The sequence below is a fragment of the Carettochelys insculpta genome, chromosome 4 (assembly GCF_033958435.1).
Source record: "Carettochelys insculpta isolate YL-2023 chromosome 4, ASM3395843v1, whole genome shotgun sequence".
Lineage (NCBI taxonomy): Eukaryota > Metazoa > Chordata > Testudines > Carettochelyidae > Carettochelys > Carettochelys insculpta.
The window spans coordinates 100,320,212-100,342,898 of record NC_134140.1 but is presented as its reverse complement, the minus strand read 5'-3'; the positions used below and the strand labels follow the sequence as shown (position 1 = coordinate 100,342,898).

Here is a 22,687-nt window from a genome sequence, read left to right as displayed (position 1 = left end):
ATCTAGGGTTTGCTGTATTGGTATAGATGATAAGCCCAAGTCCATCTCATACTAATTTCCAGGAGGTTCAAACATTGTTATAGGGTAGCAAGTAAACCTTGACATTTGCACGTACAGCTGACTGAAGAAAGGGGCGCCGGGTTGTAGAAAACTCCGTCCCAGGATTTCAGGGAAGCTTTCTGAGTGACACATTGACATCATTGGAGGCGTGACTGAGGGGGAGGCGGGGGCTCAGCGCTGAAATGCTGCCGTGCAGAGCTGGGTTTACTGTGTAATAGCAACAGTAAAGCTCATAGCAGATTGCAAAGTGATAGGAGCAGAGAACAGCGAGCAACTGTTGTCTATACCGGTCGCGGGAATTAGCTCCAGTCACTTCAAATGTGCCTTGGAAAGCGGCTTTTGATCTGTGTTTTAGGTAAGCATAAGCAGCGTTTGCTTTGCCTTTTGAAGACATTTAAGAACAGATCAGGTGCTTCATGTTTGTTCTTGTACTGAAGGGTCTCTTTAAACTCTCGTTTTAAGGTCTAAGCGTAGTGGTGGGTTTGCCAGATGCAGCTAGCATTTATGTTCTGAATTGAAATGCTGTTTTGCTGCGAATGCTTTCATAGGAACCGCAGTGATACACTTTTATTTGCCTCTGTTTGTAGTTCATCTGCAACAAGTCCACTGCATGAAATGAGTATATACGTACTGTGCTGCATGATAGGCAGAAAACTAGTCTCTTGATTTTTCTAGTAATATAGGTAAAGCCACTTACAATTTGCTGGCAATTATACAACTTCAAGTTAAGTAATTGCATTGTCCGCCTTGCTTAATGCAGATTTTGTTCTTGCGTGTTGGAACGTGGTTTGCGCCACTTGAAATGCCAAGGAGATTTTAAAGCACTTCATGCGAGAAGCTGGTGCCTGGAGTTGCATTATATTTTAGTTTTCTGCCTGACATGCTGACCGTGCTCCAAGCCTGTCAATCAGTGTACAACAGCAACAAGCAAGCACATGGCAGTTTGCAGAGAGCTCAGGGGCACAGCCATTGCTTTCTGCCGCTCGCTTGTTTGGAACTTGCTCCAGTTATTGCAGAGGTGGCTTGAAAATAGGCGTCTGTCCATTATTAACTTGCGTTTAATTCTCTTTTTTTCTCCTACTCCAGTCAATCTCCTTGCACTTTGGCTGCACGGAGGGCAGGGGGCTTGCCACAGGGCCGTGCGGTGAAGCAGTGCTGGATCCGGGACGTTGTTGTGCATGCACCACGCAAGTTCAGTGTGGAAGACCCGTGTGACGACCCCAGTGAGAGAAGGGAAATAAACGTGGAAGTCGGTGGGAGAAAGGAGGAACCCTGTATTCCTTGTTGCGCTGTACCTTGCTGGAGGCTTTCACGTTGCTGCCCCTGCAAGTGACGTCTGTAGCTGCCTCTGCTCGTCTGCGGGCGGCAGTTGCGCCCGCATCTTGCGATGCTAGTAGTTTGCTAGCTCGAGACGAACCATTTGCAGCAGGGGCGTGATTGTCGTCACCTCTAGCTGCAGAGCGAGACGGACTGGCAGCCGGAGACATTGCTTTCTTCGGAGGCCCCCCGTGACTTACCTCCCGCGAGGGACGTGCGCCCGCTCCATGAACAAGTGAGTTCGGGTAAAGCACCACCGAGTGTTTGTTTCTTTGAACCAGGGTAACGAGATGGGGTGGGGTCAGAACTGGCTTTCCCTCCGCTCGCTAAATGGGATCTGGTGTGTGTGTGTGTGTGTGTGTGTGTCCTTTGCAGGAGAGAGAAGTACGGAAGAGTTTTCCTCTCCAACCCAAAGGGGGCGGGTTAAAAAAGCGGTGGGGGGGGGGCGAGTGTCCTCCGAGGGGGCAACGAAACCCACCCGCCCTCTCCGATATTTACGCTTTAACAATTGCGCTGCCCGCTGGATCCCAAGTGCGGTTCTTTAAAGGGCTCGATGTGCATTGGGGACTTGGGGGGAGTAGGTCAGCCCTGTATTCCTTGCACAGCTTTGCCGAGCTGGGCTAAAGCGGCGCGTGCAGCGCAGCCGCCGCCGTTTGCACGTGTCGAGTTGGAGGCGGTAGCAGGTGCCGCTTGCATCTCCCCCTTCGGTCTTTGGGGCAGGTGCGATTAGGCTGCTGCCCGCGGTGGGGCCGCCTTAGGACCGTGTGTGCCCGCCCGTCGGCTTCTTTTAACTGATGTTTTAAGCCGAGGGCGCTGGACTTGCTCTGGTGCGGAGAGCAGGCTGGCGTGCGCCGAGGGGCGGGCCGGCTAGAGTCGCTGGCTTAGAAATCCTGGCGAACCTGGGCTCTGCACTGCTCGCGTGGGTGAGAGCGAGCGCCAGAGCCGCGGTTAAAAAGCCCCTCTCAGAAGGCCTGGAGCAGGGCAGGAAAAGGGGCGCCCCAGGCCAGCCAGGCTGGGGCATTTATGAATGGCGGGGCGGGAGGGGGTGCTGGTTACAGTGAGCTTTTCCCTGCAGAACCCTCCAGCCTCCCGGCAGAGCTGTCTAACACCCCCGCCTGCCGTGCCCCACAAGTGGGGAGCGTCCCTCCAGGGCTGGGCCAGGCTTGGCGGGGCTGGAGGGGCTGAAGCTACGGGAGAAAGAGAGGGACGCTTCCCCTCCCCCGCTCTTTTCCTTCCTTTTAGGAAGCCCACAGGGAGAAAACATCTCCTGCACGCAGGCTAACGCGCCCAGCTCGCTGGCAGAGGCGAGCGGGGACGCTACAGCTTTAAGTCTGGCAAGTCCGCCCCCCTGAGGTAATGGTAACCTCCGTCTTCCCCTCCTCCTGCAAAAGGCGGGGGGACAAGCCCTTGTTTTCATTCATAACTTTTCCCTTTTCCTTCCTCTCCGCCAACTGTTTATTCATCGCTTCGCTCGGCTCGGATTGCAGAGGGCGCAGCTCTACCGCCGTAACTGGAAGCGGGGCGGTAGTGTGCTTCCTTCGCCCCCGCACCTTTCTGTGGGGCAGACAGGAGCCATCGCTCCGCAGCAGCACTGCCGAGTTGAGCCGGGTGGCGATTCTGCCTTGGGGAGGGGCCGGGGGGGCAGCCGGGGCAAGCCTGGAGAACTGGTTTGGAGGAAATGCAGACGTGCTGTGGGCACCGGGCTCGAATCGGCAGGGGACCTGTGCGCGGGCACCAAAAGTGGTACCTTACCCTTTTGTTGCCTTTGCCTTCGGGGGATGGGGGCGAGTAGAGATCTGACTGCGGGGGTTGCGGGGGGATCGGTTCTTTCCATCAGAAACACTTGGGTGCTGTGCAGCTGGCTTTTGGTCTGGCTTTTTGTGTCATGTGGCTTGTCAGTGGGCGTGTGCTAGTAATGTTGCCTGTTTTTCAGGCACTTGTTGCCCTCTTTAAAAATACTCTCATTATTCATCCCCCAAATGTCCCACTTCTCCTCTCTGCAGCTGTTACCTCTTCCCCCTTCTGGGTTCATTCATCCCTAGGATTTTGTGTGCCCAGGGTAAGGCTTAGGAAAAGGAGAGCTTGTTATGTGGGATAGGGGGAAAAAAAGAAGTGACTGAATAGGGATGGGGTTGTGTAATCTTAAAACCCTAGGCTCTACACAGGTGATACTAAGTATAAAGGGAGATCTTTGGCCTCTGGATTGTTTGATGCTTTTAATGGCCCAGTGTAAGTTTGAGATAAGTGGTTATTAATATTTTTTAATTCTATAACTGCCTATTGAAGTAGCGTACTTTTGCTCTTCTCCCCTGTCTATTCATCCTCTCCCTCCTTTTCCTTGAATTGGGAACATTGCAGTGTCAGGTACACTCTGGATGTGCAAGATAATTTTCCTAGGGTAATTGGGTGAGTTGATTTGGCATGTTTTACAGTCTGAAAAGGAATATAAAATCATGATCATATGCAGGTATACTTTTCTGTGAGACTGGGGGAAGTAAATCTTCCCTTAGCTGCTGGTGCAAGAAAGCAAATGTGTGTTTTCCCATCACACCCTGTGATCACTACCTTCCCCTCATTACGTTTTATATAGCTACAGAACTTGGAAAATTCTGCAGTGTCACTACGAATGTGTTAGTAATTTGGGACGAGAAATTATAAAAAAAAACAAAAAAAAAAAACAAAACAAAAATGTAATTTGAGCTATTTGTTTTTCCATGTTTTAAAGTGTAGTTTGTGAAAAGATACATTTTTTGTTTTATTTTTTCATGAGAAAAGGTACGTGACAAGTTTAAAAATGTCTGAAAATTGTTCTAGCTTTACTTTACTACCTCATCTCTACACACACCCTGCCCCGTAGTCTCAGATCACTTAAAAGAGCTGTTGTATAACAAGCTGTTATTTACATCTGGTGTCTTACTTTAATAATGAGTTTGCTACATTATTTGGAACATTTGAGCTGTTTATTGGAGAAAATGACCTTCGTTTTTAGACTGTTTTGCAGTGGATGTTTCATTTTAAAGATAGAGCATAAGTGTAAAACAAGGTAGATAATGGAGTGTAATACTGCATTCCCAGACTGACAAAAGTGAGAGTCTGTGAAAATTTCATTATGCAGAATATGAATCTGGTACTTAGTCAGGTATCTAATTTGATTTGGAATACTCAGCATTGCTGTTGCTGATTTGTTCAGTAACCAAGGGAGAAGCATTTATTTCCCATGTCTTGCCAAATAAACATACAGGTTAATACTTCCTTTATTTGTTTTTAATGGAAAAGCTCTGTATTTAAATGGCCCAGGGTCTCCTCTTACATTCCTCATCTGTCATGCCAGACTCAGACTCTCCCTCTCCTCCTTCCCCACCCCCTTCAGTTGGCCTTTGGCCAGGTCTTCAGAAGCATTGTAATCCACTGCCGAAGGAGATCATTACCAAGTGGTTAGGGCAATTTGTGGCTTGCCACGACATTTTTATTTCTAAAAGCTTCCTGCGACTAACTTCTCTTTCACTCTTGATATCTTTTTTTAATTTCTTTCTTAGGATTTCAGATGCATGCCAGGTTCCCACTGAATGCCAGAAGTAGAGATCCCTACTGATGGAGCCCCAAAGTCAACATGGCAGTGGAGGTTCATTAGTTGTGATCCAGCAACCTTCCTTGGACAGCAGGCAAAGGTTGGACTATGAAAGAGAAATTCAGCCACCAGCTATCTTGTCACTGGACCAGATTAAGGCCATCAGGGGCAGCAATGAATATACTGAAGGCCCATCTGTGGTGAAAAAGTCTGGTCCACGGACAGCACCAAGACAAGAAAAGCACGAACGGACTCATGAAATCATACCAATTAATGTGAATAATAATTATGAGCACAGACCCATCCAGCTGGGGTCCATGGCACACCAACATAACGTACAGGCTCCTGTGTTGAGCAGATCAACTAGCACTGGAAGTGCAGCTAGTTCTGGAAGCAACAGCAGTGCTTCTTCAGAGCAGGGGCTGTTGGGAAGATCACCACTGTCCAGGCCAGGTTCAAGCCACAGATCTGAAAGGACAATCCGGACGCAGCCCAAACAGTCATCTTTGCTGGTAGATGACCTGAAGGGTCCCTTGAAAGAGGACTTGACGCAGCACACATTTATCTGTGAACAGTGTGGAAAGTGCAAATGCGGCGAATGCACTGCCCCGAGGGCCTTACCTTCGTGTTTGGCCTGCAACAGGCAGTGCTTGTGCTCTGCAGAGAGCATGGTGGAGTACAGCACCTGCATGTGCCTAATCAAAGGGATCTTCTACCACTGTTCCAATGATGATGAAGGGGACTCGTATGCGGATAATCCCTGCTCTTGTTCCCAGGCACATTGCTGTTCTAGGTACTTGTGCATGGGAGCAATGTCCTTATTTTTGCCTTGTTTGCTCTGCTACCCTCCTGCTAAGGGATGCTTAAAGCTATGTCGAGGGTGTTATGACTGGATCAATCGTCCTGGTTGCCGATGTAAGAACTCCAACACTGTCTATTGTAAACTGGAGAGCTGCCCGTCTCGAAGTCAAGGGAAGCCCTCATAATTTTGGAAGGGAGATTTCACTTTTTCCAATGCTTGCTTTCAGGCTGTGGTCAGTTTCCTGTTGTGTGGGTTTTTCTCACCACCCTCCTTCCCATCCTTCTCCAGTTCACGTGTACAAGTTCTTTCCTTTGTGTGCACCCCTTCCCCTATATTCCTTCTCTTCACTCAGACAGGTGTGGAGTATTTTACTCAGTCCTGTTTATTTCAGTCTTTGGTAAGCATGGGCTGTGTGCCTGTATTTGGCTCCTCAAGCTTAACAGGGCCTCCTAGGTTTGTAAAATAATCCACTCATGAAAGAGGCAGTGAGGGCTAATGGGCTTTTCTTCAGCCTTTTCCTCTGCAAACAACTTCCCCAATGTGCCCTTTTTGTTCTCTGCAGCTGTCTCGCTCTTCGGTTCCAAGGGCTAGTTCCACCTTCTTTCGTGAGCAAGCTGGATTAATCTTGAGGGGTTGGAACCTTAGAAAATTAAAGACCTGGCTTTTACTCCATGGTGCAAAAAACCTGCTTTTCCCTCTGTTTACCAACCTTTCTTGGAATTGTCTCAGTCCAGGGACTTGCCTGACTGGTACACTCTTTTTTTTTTTTTTTTCCCCCTTTAAATGTAGTTTTTGGTTTTTGCTTCACTATATAGCTCTTCACATTGGAGACATTATGGCTGCATTTCTTTCTTTTGCTTTCAAATCTGTGAAGGACATCACCCGTTCCACCCGTCACCATGTTTCTGTGGTTATTGAGATCCTATTGATACTGATGTTAAAGTTGGTGGTGTGTGCATATCTTAGTAATCTTCAGGGGTCATTGAATTAAGTTACCTAAAAGCTCCTGGATCTTTAACACTTCTCTTATTCCCTTTGTTAGTGAATTTAGCTGTGCCTTGTGTTTCATAACTTTTAATCTATTCCATGTTTTATTGCCTTAGCCACAAATTGTGGTCTTTTTTGTATATTTTATGTATAAAACACAAAGTGGAATCCTGACTATTTTTAAGACAAAAGTCTGTTAAAACTTTTTTATTGTAAAGAATATTTATTATGTGAATCTCTATTATTTTATGATATTTATTGCCAAGGACTGTTTGAAAAATGTACTCGCCTGACTATAACAAAATATCAATACTTAACGAAAATAAGGGTGACACAAAGAAAGTACATATGTTAACTATAATGCAGAAAATATATTAATTAATGAAAATGTCTCTTGAGTTTTTCATTTTAATATACTGGTAGTTTGTGTTATGATTTCCATATTGCAAGTGTCTTCCTATTTTTTTGTTTCCTTGTCCTTTATTGGGGGGTTGAATAACCAATACTGTGAAGACACTACTATGTGTTCAAGTCATTTGCCTAATTTTGATGTTGAAAATTCATTATCAAATGAATTTTCACTGAGATATTTAATAAAATTGAATGTGTGTAATTTGCTTGATGTTGCCAAGAAGTTTAGGCCATGTTTATTTACCAGAGCATTCTGGAAATGCACCTGTAGACACGGATTCCTAACTTCATTGATTTTTGTGTGTTTTCTATTGAACATCAAATTACCCTGAATAAAAGGCAGGAAGTTAGAGGGTGAAAATAGTCTCAGTGTTGCTGAAATCTGTTATCTCAGGAATCCTAGGTTTTGTCTTGTCCTGCGGGAACTCTGACTTTCCCAACCACAACTGAACTCACCTATGTCTTATAATTTAAACTCTCTTGAAAGTAATATAAGTGTCACAGTCATTTGCTGAAACACATTCACATCTACATGCTCAGAAATCAGAAACAGGCTTTGGATTAGGATGAGTGGAGAATCTCCCATTTCTATTGGTGCAATGGTAACAACACATTTAAGAAAAGGTAATTTAAGAGTCAGGAGCCTACATCATTGTCTGCAAATGGGTTCTCAGATTTTGTTGGTTTGAATGCCCTCTAATTGTTTATCAGTAACCCCTCAGCATGAAGAATATTTGATTAGACTGGTCTCTTGTAAGTAAATGTTTCAGCACTGACTCCCCAAGTATATTTTTGTTGTTTGTTGGAGTTTGTGTAAAAGCTATAAGTCATTAAAATGTTGTGAGGAATTGCATCTCTTGTTGAAAGAAGTGTCCAGCTTTTATGACAATAAGGTATACAGAATTATAACTTCTTGTTGACACACACAAATATGCTCCTCTGATAGTAAAAGTGGTAGTCCACTTGAGTGCTCTAGTGTAACTTCATTATCATACTGAGAAGTGACCAGTTTAGAGGATCAGATTTTATGAGACATTTGTCTAGTGGCAATGTAGAAATACTAATATTCTTTCTTTTTTTCATGTGGTAGAGCTGATTTTAAAAAAAAAAAAAGCAGGTTTTTTGGGAAGAACTTAATGTTTTGTATTGCTACTTTTTCTTAGTAATTTGGTTCAACACCGAACTGCAAACATTTCTTAAGATATCAAAATCTTTGTCTAATAATCACTAGTGCTCAGATACAACTGCTTTCCCAATAATATGCCAACATTCAAGCCTAAAAGATGGAGCGGCTTCATTCCCATAATTGTGTGCCGCTCTTAATATATGTTGAACAGTTTATTGTATTTGTTATTCTGATTCCTTATGTGATCCCATTTATTTCACTAATCTATATCCGAATCCTTTGTTTTCCATAGCTGAAATTTCTTAGTGTTGTATCTCAATCCATTATTCTTTTCCAGTTTAATCATCACAGACTGTGGTTTCTGAAAGATTAGTTAAGGCTCTTAATAACTCTGGAGAAAATGGCAAGGAAAATTCTTCCTCAAACCTGACATCTCCCTCTTCAATGTCGGTCCCTTTATATTGAAGATAGAAAACATATGCGTAGTTGTGGTGCACTGTTAAATAGGTGTCACGTTTCATGAAAGTGGTGGCTATATTTAAGCAATTGGAGTAATAGCTTTTTGGTCTAGCTAATGTATATTTGACTTTCTAATGCACTGTGGAAGCCTTGAGAGTGTAAGGTTTTTTCATACGAAAATATCTGCAACATCTCAGTCTGACAGTGTCTGTGCTTTAGGCCAATTAGTAGTAGCATGTGGAGCTGGTGAAATGCCTTTTTAGTAGGGGGGAAAAGTGAGCAAATAGACAAAAGTGTGTTTAAACTCTGCACCTGAGAAGCTCCACAATTTGCATAACCTCTTGCAGTTAAGTATCGAAGGGGTAGCTGTGTTAGTCTGGATCTGTAACAGCAACAAAGGGTCTTGTGGCACCTTACAGACTAACAGAAAAGTTTTGAGCATGAGCTTTCGTGAGCACAGACTCACTTCATCAGATGCAGATCAGAGTACATCTGATGCAGTGAGTCTGTGCTCACGAAAACTCATGCTCAAAACTTTTCTGTTAGTCTATAAGGTGCCACAGGACCCTTCGTTGCTCTTGCAGTTAGTTCTTATTTTAAATCTGTCTGCACCAACTGCAATTTTCTGCTTGCTTAGTAGTTAATATTTTTGTTACATTCCAAGTATACTCTTCCTCTCGTAGATTGTAATTGTACAAAGTTTTTATTCAACTACGTGCATAACTTGTTGAAAAGGAGCCCAGGTTTGATGATGCTAAATACATTTGAGATTTTAATGATAAAATTAGAAGGAATATATTCAGCCCAGCCTTTTATTCCATGAAGTATTTGGGACAGGATCTGCCATTTTGTATATGTTTGTGCAGCACCCAGCATAATGAGGCCCCACCCATTTGGCCTCCAAGTGCTATTAAAGTATAAATAAATGATCCTGCTATCTGGATTAGGAAACCCAAGTTTCTTCTGATAGAGGTAATTTTACTTTGAAATATTATACTTTAGTCTTATGCAGGAAGTCTGGTAGGTGAGGGCCCAATAAAAGATGTTACCACTTCTGTCGGCAAAAGTGACAAGTTTTTGAGCTTCACTAGAGCTTTTCTTAGCCATTCCTCAAGAAGAATTGTCTGAAGCTATAACGCTTTTTTCTCTCTCAAAGAGAAAGTGGTCCAGTAAAAGATAATACCTCACTCACCCATCTTGACCCTCTAATAACTGGGACCAAAGAGCTATAATAGTACTGTTCATGTACTTAGTTTTGGCAGAACTTGATTTTTTTTTCTATACATTTGATGGATTGTATCTATTTTTAAGCATTTATTCTATTTATTTAAATGTTCAAAGTTGTTGGAAAGTATTTGGGGATTAGAGTTTTCCTGACAGGAAATGTAGGGATTTAAAATTTTAGTTTTTAACTGTTAAATCACTAGTATATACAAAGTAAATACCCTTAAACTGGTTCTAATAAATTTGCAAGCAGCAATTTCAATATCAAACTTTTTTTTCGTCAAGTGTATGGCAAAATCAATATTTACCAAGAGTTACTGATAAAAAATGTAATCTTTTTAATACTAATTCTGCTGAAAGACTATTCCTTCCATGACATTGAAATTTCAGTGTGTAAAATAATTCTGTTTATAAAGCAAATTCTATCATAAACTGATACACAATAAATAGATATAAAATTTGGCTGAATGACTATCCCAGACATGCTAGTTTGAATATATTCAAACTAGGCAACCTCCTGTTTGGCCTGGTGATATTCTGAAATGCGTGGCGTAATATCTGGGGTAATGAGATGAGAGGAGACTGTGTGTAACTAGGCATTCTAGCTTTGGTTTATCTGAAAATGTCCTGAAAGTCTTACGATGAGAGACAGACAGATTTTACAGAATTTTGCAAGCAGATGGTAAATGGAGAGCGAAGTATGCTATTGGCTGGAGTGCAGGAGGAGAAGGAGGAGGAGTATATTTTGAGGTGGGGGGGGCGGTGATACTGAAGCAATCTCATAACAATAATTCTAACATTGGCCAGTCAAACACTTGCCAAACTGGATAATTCTTAACAAGGCACTTGCTCTTGAGTCTGGATATATGTAGTAATAAAGAGAACCTGTTCGGTTTGTTTTACATTACTGGGGGATGATGTAAGTCAAGTATCTGATTTATTCTGGAGCAGTCAGGATTGTCCTATACTTTTCTATCCCCTACTTTGCTGTTTGTTGCCTCAGAACATTGAAGAATCTCAATGTTTGCTTACTTCCAGTTGGAATATTGTGTTGTAGTGATGGTCTCTCCCAAGAAACAGCAATAAAATCTGACTTAGTATTATATGACTACAGTTAGCATCCATTACACTGTAATGTTTACGGGATGCGAAGGGTTTTGAAAATATTCTTCCCATTGGCAGACCTCTTTAAGCAGCCTTTGTTTTTTGGGACTAATTTTAGAACTTTTCCCATTACTAGGCATGGTAGCTTCCCATTTTATTTCCTGTGCCGGAGCAGAGGTGACAAAGGCATGGCTTTTTACACTGAGGTTTGGTGGTGGTTGTCTACCACATTTGCTTTTTCAGGGGCTCCTCCCTTTGGAGGGGGATTCTTCTGAAAAACAGCAATTCACTTGCAGTTACTCCAGAGGCCTCTCTCACCCTGACTGGAGCATGGACTTTGGGTTATCAGTACATCGGTCTGATGTGGTACCTTCATCTGGAAGATGAAGCCATGAGGAGGCTAAAAGAACAGCTGTGGATAATGCATAGAACTGAAACAGAAGTACATTTAATTCTTGCTCCTACCCCCTTTCTGATTGGGACAGTGTGCTAGTAGCAGAACTACTATTATTGGAGAGATTTTTGGCACAAGTTCTGTCTATTTTTATCAAATTACAAGCACAAACTAAGAGCTATCCTACTTCCCATTTTCCCACATGCACTGTATACTGCTCAATTAAAAACACTCGCCTGTTGACTTTTCTTACTCCATCCACAACTGCATAGAGTACAAGCACTGATGGGCCACCCTCAGCTTTCAATTTAGCATGTCTCCACTAGATGCGCTAAATCAAACCCCAGAAGATGGCTCTCCACAGTGTGTAAGTTTAAATGTACCCTGGTTTCGACAGCTCTTAACACAATGGAATAGTCATTACTGAGTTCTTGGGGCATTACCATTGTATTACTGTTTTTATAGCCAATACAGAACTCATCTGCAGGATGGATTGAATTAATTTCTGGTATAATGCTGCTGGAATTGCTGGATTTACACCTGGGATGAATTTGGCTCTGTAACACTGAACTTGTATCTTATGTTAGTGTCTAATTCAACTATAGGCAGCTCTGAGTGGACTGTATAATGGTGATTTTTACTAAATATGATGTTTAAATTCAGTCTACTGTATGGAATGTATGTATACACTTAAATGTTTTTCTTGGTTATAATATTGAGTACTTAAGACACAATGGAAAATAAGTCATTATTAACTGCTGGAATACAGTGCATATAAGCTTGGAAAATGTATTTTATGCTAATTGTATACAATACCACTTCATAATCAATGAATCTAATCTCAGGCATTTTATTTTAAATACCCTTTTTTTTCCCCTAGGAAACCCTTCCATTAATCCTTGCAGTGCCTAGAAGATTTCCTCTTCCAGCTCCTGTTATTAAGGTAATTTGCCTTCTGTTTGAGGTCTGGGCAAGTCCCTCTTCAACATGCCATCATTCCTAATTCATCCACAAGGATTGATGTGTTTTCTCCATGCCATTGTATCTCCAAGCTCTGGAAGCAGCACTTGTGGAAGTTGAGCCAGAAGAGCCATGCAGCCTCTGGTAACATAGGAACCTTTTGGCAGAGATTATAGCCTGATGTCTTCTAAGAAATCTGGATATTGGATGATTTCTTTATTTTTTAATAGCGAAGTTTGTTAGCTGTCCTTGGGCACAATCCACCTACTCCTGCTTCTTTGTTCTGTATCTGTTGACTGACTCCTTCAGTCTGAGGGTAACTATTTCACTGTTACGTCTGTATCGCAGGCATAGTACTTCTGGAATCGTTTGGCTGAGAGGCACTATTAAAGGATAAGTATCTACCTTTGTGTGGCAGTGCAGATTCTTGCCTTAACCATGCTTGTTCTCTGAACTTCTAAATGTTTATATTATATTTGATGAATCACAATGAAAATGGCTCTGCACAGCCACAAAATCTTGGAGCTGTTTAGGATCTAGAGTTTTTGCTTTGGACCATTTATAAAGATAGCGCTAGGCGTAAAGTTTATCAGATCTGCCAAAGTTCAAGATCATTTGGATTTGGGGGTCTAAGTTTAATGATGGTAAGGAAATATCTTTTTATAGTTTAAAAACACTTTGCTGCCCTGCGAAGAGTCAAAAACCCTCTCTAAAAGTAGGTGCTGGTGTTAAAGAAGAAAATGGGAGATCTTGAAAGACATTTTCATGTGTGTGTTTTTCCATTTATAAAGTTGATGTTTTCATGCTGGAGCGAGAGCACTCACAAAGACAATTGCACAGACATCGGTCACTATTAACAGGTATGCGTAACAGAGTAAAAGTTGAGCTGGTTTGCAATTAGAGCTGAACAGCTTTCCGTAATTGGTTATGGATAACTTTACTCTTGAGGCTCCTAGAATGGCAGAAAATACAATGTTACCTAAACATCCTCCACCTGACAGTCTTCAAGCATTTTATGGATTCATTTCTTAATTAACTAAGCTTCATAACACTCCCGTGAGGTATAGATTTCCCTCTTACAGATGAGAAAACTGAATTTCAAGAATTTATGTGACTTGCCTGAAGTCATGTAGCAGAACCCACACCTTCTGACTTTCAGCCCTGTGTTTTAAGCACCACTTAGGTTATTCTTCCAAAAATACACTTGAAAGAATCGGAACCCGTTGAACCCTAAACTTTGTATTTTCCCCTAAAGTCTTAAGTTGTGTATAATAAAATGTCCTGTTCTTATTCATTTGATTATTGTGACTTAACATTAGTGCTTTTAATTAGAAAATATATAATCCAAACAAACTGAGGAAAATTTTAAATGCTTTTTGGAGTTCTAATCATATGGCACATTTGTACAGTATGATCTAGCTAAACCATCTAATGGACAGATGGCCTCCTATTAGCTTATTAAATACTATTTGAAAATGGCAATGATCCTGATCACTTGACTTTTACCTAGTTTCAAAGGATACTCGGAGCAGAGGTATAAATAATACATGTTACTTTCAGGGGAAGGAAAGAAAAGCCAGATCCCATTATGGTCTTCCAATTAAAAAAGCCCTTTTATTTCTACAGATTTATTCTGTGGTCCTTACTAAACAGATCTGCCTTGGATTTCTAATGGTGAATATTTTAGCAGGAATGTAGCCTTTGTTACTATGAATAGTTTAGTACAGATTAGCGGTATGCCAATTTCCTGTTGCCTTTCAAAGCTGCAATTTGAGCCCTATTTGCTCCTGGCTGTTGCACAATTGAAAACAATGGGTGGCTTCTTTTAGGTTTCACTTCAGAGCCCCTAAAACCAGGGGAAGTGACTAAAGCCCGACTTTACAGGTAATTAACAATAGATAATGTTTGCTCTGCACTTATTTTATTTTAGAGCCAGTGAATGTAGAAGTACACACTGACCTCCCAGTTTAGAAGCTGTGCTGTAGTTTTATGGATGTAATCATTGATTTAGCTTCAGCAAGTTGGCACTGAATATATGGGTCAAACATATGCCCGAGAGAATAAATCAACAGATGATTTTGAAAAACAAAGTCAATACTTTTTTGTTTTTCAAAACGTGGAAATCCAGGCTTCCTTTCAGTATAATATCTCAATAGGCACTGTCAAGAATCATGCTTTTTGATTTTTGAGGCACTTTTTAATATATCCTATATCTGTTTTATGATTGCCTTTTATACTTATTAAAGGCAATTAAATACTTTCTTATGTATTTTCTGTACTACAGAGCCACTTGTCCTTTTAAGTAACCATGTCAAATAGAAAAGTTTATATTTGCCACATAATGTTAGCCATTAGATACAGGTATCTTCCCTATTATATAAAGAACTACCAACATCTAGTAGAAAACTGATAGAATAATTCTCTTTCCATGTGTATAATTAGGATAGTTTCACTAAAAACATAAATGCAGAAACAATTCTGTTTGGTTGCCAGATCTCCTTATAAACAGTACTGGGAAGGCTTTAAGATGTTTCAGATGTTCACCCTCACTCCAAACACAGAAATGAATTCTGTCCTTGTATTTCTCAGGCCATAAACAAACATGTTGGCAAGTTGGACTTCCTACTAGAGAGAGGAAAAAAATTAAAAATCATTGAACAGAGTGCTGCAGGGAAGTCTGCCTATATTTGGTGCTAACTTGTCATTTGGTCTCAGATTTGATCTGGTTCAACAAGTGGGCAACTTTCTTTGCAAATGAGTATATATGTATGTACACATCAAGTATTTATTTGCTTGCTTGTGGAAGTACATTCTGCGCTTTTGAACTTTGCACATGACCAAATTGGAGGTCACATGGGAAACAGAGGTGTGTCCTAATAAACCCTCTTTCTTACATGAGTAGCCTTCCTGAAGTATTCACTGTAGATGTAATGAAGCTTTGTTAGAAAACCACATTTAAACTCTGGTCCCCTCTCTTCTTTTTGCCACTAAACCAGTTTTCAACAGTGTTGGATGACAGGGCTAAGCTGCTCAAAACAAGCCTGTAGTGTAGATGGCAACCTTACAGTATGTCATTTTTTTTTGGAGGGATGAGCATGAACATTGATTTGCACTGGTTACTCACCCACCTGAAGTCAGTTTTCTATTTGTAGTAGTTAAGCTATTGATAGCAGTGGAGAGTGTAGTAACATACAATTTTGATTGGGGAATTAGGAGCAGAAACAGAGGAACTCAAAAAATGTCTTTTGCAGACTTTCTAAGTAATGAAAAAGGTGTCAGGAACAATGTGTGACAGAAAAAGTTCTCAATATTTCCAAGTTTTTAAATGAGGCTCAGTACGCTTTGTTATATTTCGTAAAAATGAGATGTTCCACTAAGAGCTCCCTGCTCTTAAAATCTAAATGGCAAGTGGAAAATTGTCTAACTCGATTGCTCTTATGTCTCTTCCTTCCTGCTCTCACCCACACAATTACCTGATTAGAAGTGTTTTACACTTTGCAATAAAATACACCAAAAAGACACAGAAGGATGCAAAAGCTAGAATTGATCTTTTTAAATTTTGGGGCCTTACTCAATTTGAACAGCTGGTGGAGGCTGAGACTATAGACCTTCCCTGTTGGTTCTTGTTAGTACACCTGAAAGACAGAAGAGAGTGGCCTTAGCTAGAGGCTGAGTTCTAAAGTTGCCTACATCAGTGACGTTGCTTTGTGACTATTTGCCTTAGTTTTCCCACCTGTGAAAGAAGAATATTACCTGTGTATCTTACTTCCTTTCTGGAAAACTCCCATATAATTTAATAAGGATGGAATAATTGAGTTCTACAGAAATGGTCAGATTTCATGCAACTGAATGTATCCTGCTGTAGAACCCTAAGGTTAGTTTCAACATGCAATAATTCTCTGTTGTATTCTATAGTGTTACAGAGAAAGTTCTCAATACTCTTATTAGGTTCATGCTTATTAAATTCTGCAAAAGTTTTTCATCAGGGTGAAGGTCATCCCTAAGTATGTCTTATTGTGCAGCTGCACAGATCCCTGCTCTGTTTGCAGCCATTCCTAAGATGTATCTCTGACCTTCCCCACCTGTGGACTTGCAATAACTCTTCCACGTAACACTGTGAAGCCAGACCCTTCCCCTAAGCTCCCTAATGTTCTCTGTGTTGCAGATACCCTTATTAGGACCAAGCATCTTACTCCATTCTGTCAGGGTAAATGCTAAATTTTTGTCTTCTGGAACCTGCAAAAAATCTTATTTTTGAGAAATGTATGAGGTCACCATTAGTGAGCAGGGATCTGTGAAGAGATTGAACTATTCACCACATCTCAATAAGGTAGGTAAGTATTATTATTTTATTGTCCTAATTTCACAGATAGGGAAACAGACCCCCACGGGTCAAATTCAGCCATGGCATAAGTGAGTAAGCTTCTATTAATTTTATTCGGAGATACACCCACTTGCAAAATGGAATTTGATGCTGAGAGTAAATTAATTGCCCAAGGCTATACCTTGCCTTGATGTTGCATCTAATTTTAGAATCTAGGAGTTCCTGGATTCCTCTCTTGCTTTTTGTCCCCTCAACCATACTGCCTGACATAAGACCCTAGCTCAAGAACATGTAGCATTGTATTGTAGGCACTAGAAAATGAAAAGGGGAGATACTATGGGTTGGCTCTTCAGGTTTTTTGGCTTAAAGATTGCACAAAAATTGGATCCTAAAATTAAACTCCTAAATCCATTGTGACAAAGTCCTGAGCAATCCCTCGTGGTCCTGCGCTTTCGGGCGGTTAAGGTACTGCCTCAGAGGCTCGCTGTGTCCCCTTTTGCTCTGCCTCCCAGGGGGGTTACATACTCATCATAGGCACCGTTATGAATGGGGGAAGTCCCCACATGAATGTTGAGGCTCCCCCTGCTCCTTCTGAGCTGTCCTGGGGAATGTGGAGGGCAGCCTGGCGGGAACCCAGTCCCCTTTCACTTGATCTGGAGTCTGGCTCAGGGACCCCAGGCAGCTGCTGCTGGAGGGGCTGTCTCCCTCAGCTGAAAGGGCAACAGCTGCCTCCCTGAGCCACTTCCCCAGACCCTTTCCCTGTAGCTCCAGCAATCCTTTGCTCTTGCAGGGCTCTCCTTCCTGGTCCATCCCCTTTCTCCTTCCCCTCCTTACCTGAGGGGAAGCCTTTTCAAGGGCTCCACAGGCCTTGATTGCCTGCAGGTGCTTAATTAGCCCCCCAGTGTTGGTTTGACCTGGTGCTGCAAGCTGATCTTTAGTCCCAGGGGAGCATAAAAGCACAGATCCAACAGCTGTGGTCTGTCACACCATATATACACATTTAAATAAATGGTCCAATTTCCAACATGCTAGGAGCTTCTTTATCACTTAAAAAGCAACTCTGCTGGGACTGATGGATCCTGTGGAGTTAGCAGCCTGCATCTGAGCTCCTATTTTTGAAAATTTTGGCCCTAAACTTTTTTTTAATTCTTCTTCTGAAGCTCAAAAGTGAGCTGACCCACTTAATACAGGCTATGTGTCTACACTAGGCAACGCAATTCAACTGCAGATAGGCAATTCTAGCTACAGTAGTTGCGTAGCTAGAATTGACCTATCTGCACTTGGCTTACTTGGCTGTTCATACTAAGCAAGGTCAACCTGCTTTATTCCTTGCATCTTGCAAGGAGTACAGGGATCGACTATGACCCTGGCAAGATTGACCCTGAGTGGGTTGATCTTTCAGGTTGGTGTAGATGTAGCTAGCCATAGTCTGATATGATCAAGATAAAGCCAGGTTGTTCACATTAACATTCATAGGAATTTAAGTGAAAACACGGCTTAGAAAAATTACAATGATTAGAGGAACTACAGAGTGAGTGATTCGTCCCATAATGTTTGGCAAGAATACCCCCAAATCCAGGAGTTCTGGACGACAGGATCTTTTGGAATGCTCTTATATTTAATGGCCCTTCTGTTTGATTCCTTACATTTTATCCCTCTTCATAAATTTAACTTTAAAGACAGTGAAATCCCAACCTCCCTTCTTCGTTTAATACATAAATTCTGAACTGTTTTACTGCACTTACTCTGAATTTGAGTTCCTGTCCTGGAATCCTTTTCTGCCAATTCCTGAAGTACTTCAAAATAGCTGCAGAGAGAGACCTGTTTCATGGTAACTTATGGGGTGCTCTTGGCATCTGAAGAATAATGATACCAAATGATTGCCAAACAGCATTCCTCATTGTCTATGACTGATTTTGCTCAACTCACAGGCAAAGAGCCTCTTATTTGCTTGTTTTTAAGTGGAGGATTTCTGAAACGACTGTATTGGCCTAAATGCAAAGACACTCAGGCTATGTCTTATCCTGCTCCCCACAAGGAATAATGCCTCTGTCAATGGCCATCTGTTGCAGTTCTTCCAGTTGGCCATTTTGCCGATAGAGTGGCTGGGCCATCCAGCTGGTCCCTGTCCCTCTTATGATCTACTTGGCAGTTTGGGTGCGATCTTCTGACATAAACTGTTGACAGATTTCCAGTAATCTAGACATAGCCTCAGAGGAGAATTTGGATATTACAGTATGCTAGATCCTTGGCTGCATAAAGGACATATCTTTAGTGGCTAAATCTGGAAGTCTGTGCTACTTTTAAAAATGTATTAATGTGCTAAAATACTTTATGCTTGCGTGGACATTTCTTCATGTACCATCAAGGATAGTTAGAGAATAAATGGTGTCATATTTGAATGCAGTGGTGTTGGGCATGGAATATTTAGTCATTGTTATGAGAGAGAGAGAGAGAGTGTGTGTGTGTGTGTTTTAGAATGTGGAACATGCCCAGAGTTTAGGATTCTGTTCATCTGAAATAAAATTGAATATTTTCTTTTGAAATCTGAATTGAGCCAATGTAAACTACTAAAGATAAGCATCTTTATATTTTTGTATAAATGAAGCTCAAGGATATATTTTTTCTGCACTGCTCTCAATTAGTCAGGCTACAACATTCCACATACAGCTTGAAAAACTCCATAAAGTAGCAGAGTGTTTAACTTTTATAGAAGTTTTCTTCTGTATCTGGCTGTTTCTACACATGCCGCTTTCTCCGAAAGTGGCATGCTAATAAACGGACCAAAATATGCTAATGAGGCACATATTTTCAGGAAGAAGGGGCCTCCAGAAGAAGGACTTCCTTCTGGAAGATCCCCCATGGGCCGTGCTTCTAAACGGCATTTTGGAGTCTGGAAAAACGTCTTCCAGACTCCAGATCACGTGACATTATGCTAATGAGGTGCAGGGAATTTGCATCTGTGCCTTATTAGCATATTTTGGGCCGTTTATTAGCATGCCACTTTCAGAGAAAGTGTGTCTACGAACCATTATATTTCAAATAACTTCTTTTATATTTTCTTTTTTGAGGATGGTAATCTTCAGCACAGTCCATTGTACCAACTGGTTCTGACTTGCATAATATTCATGCCAATTTCATTGCAAACAGCACATTTTTCTTTAGATCATGTAGCAAACTTTGTAATTTGGTTGACTTTGCTAATAATTACTAGCTTAGCTCTTAGCATTCTGTGTATCCATATATGTCGAATTTAAATAAAAGTCTGCTACATATAGATTGAGAGCTATGATTATCTAGCTTGGCTGTTACACTCAGGTAAACCCTTTGACTATGGCTACACTAGGGAGTTTTGTCAACAAAACCCCAGTTTTGTTGACAAAACTTGTGGAGCGTCCACACACAAAATACTGTCAGCAAAAATCAGCACTTTTACTGACAACCTTCTCTCATGTAGGAGAGACAGAGAGTGCCTTTGTTGACAAATTCTGTCAACAAAAAAGCTCTGGGGGGCTTTTTTTTGACAAATGGCTTCCAGTTTGCTGGACAGCCCTGTTTGCTGAGCTTCTGGTCTGCCGTTCTGTCAAGAGGGGACTGGGCTGTCCATCCGCTCTCTGTTGATCGCTCTTTCAATCCACTTTAGTGTATGGCTGCATTCTGATGACAGACGTTTTCTTGGAAAATCTCCTCCAACAGAAAAGTCTGTTGACAGATGCTTCTAGTGTAACTGTAGCCTTTCTGTTTCTGTAAAGTGTCATGCCCATCAGTGGTGCTTATGTAACAATAATTGCTTCAGTAATAAGTTATTTTTGTTTTTATGGTCTAGGTATATACAAACGATATTTTATGTAATATATGTGTCTACAATGCCTAAAATAATGTCTACATGCCTAAAATATTCAGTCAGCCATTTTATATCAAAAATTTCCATAGAAATTCAGACTTGTTCATCTTGCAAGAGGCAGTGCTAATTTGTATAACATTCTTTTGTAAAACTGATGGCTCTCTCCTCCTTTCCAAAGCAAGTGTTCATCTGAAAAGCAAGTGATGCATGTAGGAATATTTTACTGCTTCCTTTCGATTTTATGTAACCTTGTCAGTATCATTTTACAATGACTTTTAGGTAGGTAGGTGTCATGCCAAAATATAGAATATTTAAAAACTGTAATGAGCTCCTCTGATTTTTCTATTTTAAACAAGGTGCTTTTTGATGGCTTACTAGACATGACATCACAGTTTCCTGTTTCATATTTTAGCTGTGCTGGAGAGAATCAGTTGCCCTAGACCCTGCAACTACGGGGGTTAACATCCCTTAGCAGTAAAATAGTTACTGTTTAATAAGGGGTAGAAGATGGGGAAGAGTGGATGAGGTCTGCAAGGATGTGCTATATCAAGAGCTAGAGGGGCACATTGTTTTCTAGGAGCACCAGCTGTGCTAAAAATTTGCTGATGTGCAAAATTGTTTTTGGCTTAGCTGGGGGAAAAGGAAATTTTAAAAGGATGGTGGCAGACTTTTAGGCCTCAAGGTTCTTCCACAGAAAGAACTTTCTTTTTTGAAAACATAAATATAAAGCTAAGTTATGTCTGGGTAGTTCATGTTCTTGCCTTTGGTGCAAAGAGGCTATGTCCTAGCCATATAAACATGTGCTACTGTTCTGCAGAGGTGTACAGGCCAGCATGAACTGAAGCATGAGTGCAGATTGGAAATCCTGAGTTCAAATCTTGGTTCTGCTATTGATTTGCTGTGTGGCCTTAAGCATGTCATTGCACCACTTTGCCTGAGTTTCCCCAAGTGTACAGTGGAAATAAAACCTACTTCACAGGCATGTTTTCGTGTGGGTTCTCTACTTAATGTTTATACACTACCTTAAACATATAACTCCACTTTCCTTTCAAAATTGCAAAATGTTACTCATATGAATTGTGCTAAATATTTTCCCTCTGCTTGCTGGAGAAATCAGAAGAGAGATTATTGAAAGTGAACTCTTCTCTTTATACCAATATTAAAAAGCAGCTCTTAAGGTGAGAGTTTTATTTTAAGGGACTTGACAGGTTGACTGTCACTTTAAAAGTTACTATCGCCTATTTGAGTGTTCAAAGATGCTGAGAAATTGCCTCCTGTTGCTTATGGACACAGCTGTCTTTGGCATTTCTAGACAGGCTTGTATAACTTTTAGTTTTTTCCTTTCTTTTTCCCATCACACCCCCATAGCTAACCATAACAAGTTTGTCATTTATTATCATGGTAATTTGCACAGGCCCAGAGTGAGGATCCAGTGGAGAGTTGACGAAGTGTTTCTTTGGGAATCACCTTAATCTTAACTCAGTTTTATATTACGACCCAAACCAAACCAACCCTATGTGTCATGGGATCTTTAAATCATTCGCTTGGTGCAGAAATGGAGCCAAGGTGCTATTCTTGGTGCCCCTTGCAATTGGTTTACATTTGCATATATGGCTTTATATTTGCAATTTATCTCTGCAGGGAGAAGGGCAATAATTTAGGTCCAAAATTGTCAAACTTGGGTGCGAAGCAATTAGGCATTTCCATGAGGTAAGTCAGTGGGACTTCTCAAATGTATAGCCACATGGGTATGGTCTGCATTGCCACAGACTCTGCCCCCGCCCCCCCCCCATTTCAGTGCACCACAAACTTAAACAGTGCCCTACAAGATAGGGGGCACAGGGCTGGGTGTGAAGACAGAGCTCCAGATTCTTTTGGCCTTTCTGTTTTAATATCCAGAGAGAGAAGGCCTTGGAGAGGGAGTCCTAGACACAGTGGGCTTTTTTGGAGAGAGGTTAAGGATTGCACAAGCTGATTAGGCTGCTATATTATTTACAGGTGGAGGAAGACTGGAGAAGAGCAGGCAATGAGCTGTTGAGCTTTTCACAGGCTAGATGGCTCCATTCTCTCGTCTCAAGCCCTTTGCGAAGAAAACGTAGAAGTCAAG

General features: G+C 41.5%; 1 protein-coding gene across 6 annotated transcripts in view; it reads left to right on the top strand.

Moving 5' to 3' along the window:
• Positions 1 to 242: 242 nt before the first annotated feature.
• SPRY1 (sprouty RTK signaling antagonist 1) overlaps positions 243 to 22,687 on the top strand; it is a 67,241-nt gene continuing 44,796 nt past the window's right edge. Inside the window, exons 1-3 of one of the 6 annotated variants that reach the window (XR_012645421.1) lie at positions 243 to 415; positions 1,147 to 1,612; positions 12,333 to 12,395. Coding sequence is in view for 4 of the 6 variants with exons in the window: in XM_074993337.1 (XP_074849438.1) it covers positions 4,969 to 5,931 (963 nt within the window). In the remaining 2 variants the exon portion in view is untranslated. The other 5 variants (XR_012645422.1, XM_074993337.1, XM_074993339.1 and 2 more) reach the window with 5 other exon arrangements.